We start from the raw sequence: 5,086 nt of genomic DNA, 5'->3' as shown, positions 1-5,086 counted from the left end.
ATACAATTTTTTTTTTAAAAAAATGAGTCTTATATATGCATAGTCAAATCTTGACCATCCATCCTATCATAGGAACCATGCCCACATAAGTAGGATAAAATAAACTAAAATACCTACGTGGAAGAAAAAATAGAATCCTATAATAATCAGTAGTATTTATGGTAACATGGTATGGTGAAATTTTGATTAAATATAAAATAATAAATTATAAGCATTTAGAAAATATGAAAGTTTCAAATATTACTTGTCCAAATTAGGGTATAAACCAATCGCAAGCCTGATATAAACGAATCTGATTCACAACCTTTTTGAGCCAAAAACCAGGTCAAAGAATATTTCTTTCGTGCCCAAGATTATCAAGTTCAAGCCGAACTCAAACTTTTTTGAATTTTTTTCGAGCTAAGCCTTAAAATTTGTTGATAGCTTTATTCGGTTCATTGACACCCCTAATCCAAACCAAAGTTTCACATTCTTAGCCAAAAACACAACACACTTATAATATCACACCATTTAATAACCTTGGTACTCCTATCAATATTTCCATCCATAAATCGAGTGTTGATCATAGAAGCCCATTATAATTTATCTGTTGATCTATATCTTAAGTTTTACCAAAGTTTTATGGACTTTCAACACTACTCGGCACGTCAGAGAAATTCTCGTACCAGTCCTGTGAATGATGGTGCCTCCTCCATATTCGCTGCTGCTACTTACAATCTTCAAATCGGAGATGGCCGGAATTTGTCCATCGCCTAGAAGAGCGTTATTGACATTGATAGCCTAGAAAACATGAAAGACGTTACAGATGTAGAAATGTGATGATGTGCTTCATTTGATTATCTTACCTCGTCATATCGCTGCAGTTCACTATCTTCTATGCCATGCAAGTAATCTGGAAGGGACTAGAATATCAGTGCCAACCAAACCCAACAGAGCGAGTTTACCTATGTAAAAATCTTAAACGAGTATCAACCTGAGTATGCCGCATCTTTAAATATCAGCAAGCTGCGCGACATTAGTGCTACAGAAAACGGACGATGTTCACTCAATGATTCATTCACATGCGAAGGTGCTGATTCAGAAATTGTATCATTATTGATGCCCGTCATCCCTCCAGCATTTTTAAAACTTTGATGGGGAGTAAAGTTCATAATAACAGGTGATCCAAGAGACAAAATTGCCACCACAGGTACATAAGCAGGTCCATCCTGGTGTGGCTGCTTGGCGAAATCAAAATGTGACCAAGTGCAATTAAAGTTATCGACTGGAAAAAAAATATTAAAAAAGGAAGAAGTTCTATACTTTTTCCTCTCTTGTAAAACTACAAAAGAAAAACTGATGGTACAACAAAATAGGGAAGAAAAATACAACTGCAGAAGTCAGAACTATAAACTTTATAACAAAACACTGAATAAAATATAGTTGAATAATTAATCTTGCAATTCCAGGACCAACCATTATTCCTTGATCAGAAAGATATTCATTGATAAGCACATGATTGATTGCTGACGGAAAAAGCTTTGATTCTGCATAGATCCTATGAGTAACGTGTTCTAGCCAAGGTGGCACTGCAACAAATAGAAAGATTCAATGCTGAGCTTGTAGAACCCGTTAAATCAGACTACGTATAAGTCATGCATAATTACTATTATTTAAATTAAAATGAATTTTTTTTTAATGCATGAAGATTTTAAATTCATTCTTTTAAATTTATTGAGTCATGATTATTTATTTTATACAGAAGTTTAGTGTTACCTTTTCAGTTAATTACGCGAGACCGGATCGGAGTTTGGAGATTGGAGATAAGATTATTAATAGGAAAATATTCCTAAATTTTAATAAAGAAGGTTTTAGGATTTTATTTAATTAATTAGATTTAAGTTATTAACTAATTCTTTTATGTTTAATAATTAATTAAAAGCCTAAATTAAAATGGGTAACCAATTGAGATAAATTAATCTAGACCTATTTTATTTAAGAAATTAAAACCTAACATTTTAGTAATTCGTTTTAAGACCAACTATGCCTTGCATGAAAACTTTATCCTAATTTAATGTATTAAGTCACTAAAATATATATTGGATGTTAAAAACCCTAAACCTTTAAAATCCATGAATTTATCAACAAATTTCCTTGGAATTTCCCAGCAAGTTCGGCCACCCCATGAATCAACATTTATGATTAGCAATACTTCATCCTAGTCACCCTTGATTGGCCCTTCATGGAATAAATAATTTCCTCTCGTTTAACCCATCAATTAGTGATAATTTAAGCACCGTTATGCTCCTAATCAAACCACCATCCTAGCCTATCCACCCATAGTTCACGTACAGCAAGAAGGAAGGGGCATTTGAATTGCCAATCAATCCCAAGACTTGCACCTTCCATCTTATTACATAGCATTACCCCTTTTATTTTTCCTAGTAGTCCCCCATTCATTTCTGAGTATCTTTTCCCCTCCTCTTATTCGAAATCTCAGAACAAAACAACAGCAAGAACCGTGTGTAAACCGGCAGCTAAATCGTGAAACAGCAAGAGAATTAAGTGAGAAAGAAAAAACTCCGTCTCCCCTGCACCGCGTCGTCGTATTGATTTGTTTTCGTTTGAAACAAATCCAAGGCATGTTTATATTATTCATTGCTCTTCAATCAAGTCCTATAAGTATTTTTAAACATCTCATGTTCATGATTTTAACAGCAAAACCGAAATATGACAGCAACATCTTACAAAAATTCTGCACAGCTTTTTCTCCATTTTTATGCTTCACGGGTTGCATGATTTTGATGATTTAAGGGTGTGGTTCGATTCCAGGCTCCCAAGGCTGCTTATGGTCATGTTCTAGGGTGTGTTAGGGTCAAGTTTGATCAAGGGTCCAAGCCCCAAAACCGTGAGTTAGATGCTCCAAACAACAAGCAAGAAACAAGTGTCATAGTTGGGTTTCATTTACTGTCATTGGCTTGTTTGGGGTAGAGTTCGAGTCATGGCTGGCCTAGGGCCAGTAGCCATGGCTAGGACCCTTCCCTAGCAAGTATAGGACGTGGTCAAGTCGGCTCTAAGTGGCTTGAGCCATGTCCCAAGTCGTTTGGACAGAAACAACACAAGTGTCCCTCGGTTTCATTTTTCTGTTCTCCTTCGTGTGAGTTGGTTTCGGTTTTTATGAGGTTGGGTAGATCTTGGTTGGCTATTAGCCTTTAGCCATGATTCATACAAGACCTCATCATGTCTAGATCAAGCCATGGTCGATCACATGGCCACTGGAATGAAATAAGACAGCAAGTTCAGTCATACTCCCCACGCACGCAGCATGGTTCCTCGGGTGGAAGTTTCGGGTTGTCCTACGGTTTTCCTGGGGTTGTGGCTAGCCTTTGCCCTTAGCCATGGTCCGAGCCACTCCTTAGAATGTTGGGAAGAGGCTCTGGTCGGTGGTTCAAGCCCCAATGGCCGGTAGTCTCGAAAACGACGCAAGTAATCAAAGGCGCTGCTGCTGTATTTTGACAGCAAGTGACGTCGCGGTTCAGAGGCGTGTTCCGGGTTCTTGGTTGGCTTTTAGCCAATGGCCTTGGACTGGACAGTGCCTCATCGAGTTAGAAAGGTCATGTTTTTTGCCGTTCGTGATTCGGATCATTTTAGAGGTCGTACGAGAATTTACGGTGCAATGTGCCAAAATGACTCTCGAAAGAGCGTTTCACGTGTTTAGCCTCCATTCACTAAATTTCGAGTACTGTAAATTTAGGAGCATTATTTCATCATTTTAGGCGTATTTTAATCATGACTATATGATGGTTCGGTGTTGGTCCGGGTTGGTACGGAGTCATGATTAAATACGAAGTCGTTGGGCGTAATTGTCGCGTTTTCGGATTTAATTACATAGTATGGTCAAATAAATCATTTTCATATTTTTCATGTTAGATTTAAGTCGCAGCGAGCCTGGGAACGATCCAACCCATTTGGTAAAATTTATACAGGATATTTAATAATGTTATTTAATTATATTACGTGCATAAAATGTAAATATTCATTTTTGAGATTTATGCAATATTGCTTGTAGCCACTGTACTTCATGGGATAGCAGCTTATTATGGGATTATTACTTCACCCGGTCGTCAGTTGGATATCCAGTCCAAGGGTTGTGATGATCTCTACCGCCTAGTATACTGTGGTTTAGTCTGATCAGGCGATTCAGTTCAGTTCGGTTCAGTTCATGGGCCACTTGCGTAGAACATAATCTCAACAAAATTATGACATGTTATCTTATTTCAGGGCTCTATCGAGCAAACAGATCACTTATGATTTTCAGTTCAGTTATGCACGTATTATAATTATTCATGACACGATATTTTACGTTATGCTTCACGACATGTTATTTTCACTTTGCATGCGATTTTATTATTTATTTACTTGTAATACGATATATGCATGCTGAGTCTTTAGACTCACTAGACTTGAATGTTGTAGGTACTGATGAGGTCGAGACCGAGGGTGGGGACCAGTGAGCTAGCTTGGGTCGGCTGTAGTGGAACCCGAGGACCTCATTTTCAGCATTTTGCGTTTTTATGATCAAACATTTTTATCGTTGTTGGATTATTTCAAATTGTTATTTTGAAAACAATAATTTCTTCCGCTGCCACTTTGAACATTAAACTTTATATATCAGTTTATTTTATGAATGAGACATTTTAATTATTTAAAAAGAAAATTTTTTATTTTTCCGCAAATTTTCAAACACGAAATTTTAGGCCTTTACAGAGCTCTTCTGGACACACAAATTTGAAGTCAAGTATCGTTTTAGGACCTTTATGAAATAATATGTCAGTACATCAAGGCACAATGCAGCTTGCATGTAATTATGTTCTCATGTTATACCATGCAACCACTACATTAACTGCTGCGTCATCTACCTAATTGGCTAACAACATCAGGAAAAAACAATTACTTCCCAAGTGTAAAATAAGGTGGGGGTATAGTATTCTTTTCTAATATCATGGAGGGATGGGATTGCTTTAACTTGGTATCTGTTATGAACTCAAACCCCAATTAATGAAAACTGAAATTTCATTAATCGAAATAGAAAAATTACATAAGAAAA

General features: G+C 36.7%; 1 protein-coding gene across 1 annotated transcript; it reads right to left on the bottom strand.

Annotated features, from left to right (window-relative positions):
• Positions 1-400: 400 nt before the first annotated feature.
• On the bottom strand, positions 401-1,619 carry LOC140803190 (alkylated DNA repair protein ALKBH6 homolog). Its single transcript, XM_073158916.1, has 4 exons — positions 1,456-1,619; positions 974-1,217; positions 846-892; positions 401-780 (listed from the first exon to the last, which is right to left on the bottom strand). Exons 1-4 carry the CDS (start codon positions 1,456-1,458, stop codon positions 595-597), a joined length of 480 nt encoding a protein of 159 aa, XP_073015017.1. The 5' UTR covers positions 1,459-1,619; the 3' UTR covers positions 401-594.
• Between the last annotated feature and the right edge of the window lie 3,467 nt (positions 1,620-5,086).

This window comes from Primulina eburnea, chromosome 10 (assembly GCF_022965805.1).
Source record: "Primulina eburnea isolate SZY01 chromosome 10, ASM2296580v1, whole genome shotgun sequence".
NCBI classification, from domain to species: domain Eukaryota; kingdom Viridiplantae; phylum Streptophyta; class Magnoliopsida; order Lamiales; family Gesneriaceae; genus Primulina; species Primulina eburnea.
The sequence above is the reverse complement of the archived record's forward strand: the minus strand, read 5'-3'. Positions and strand labels throughout refer to the sequence as shown.

Excerpts from the sequence above, each read along its gene's own strand:
- LOC140803190 (XM_073158916.1), bottom strand. Across the intron at positions 893-973 it reads TAAAGATGCGGCATACTCAG|ATTACTTGCATGGCATAGAA; the intron begins GTTGATACTCGT and ends AGTCCCTTCCAG. Across the intron at positions 781-845 it reads AACTGCAGCGATATGACGAG|GCTATCAATGTCAATAACGC; the intron begins GTAAGATAATCA and ends CATGTTTTCTAG.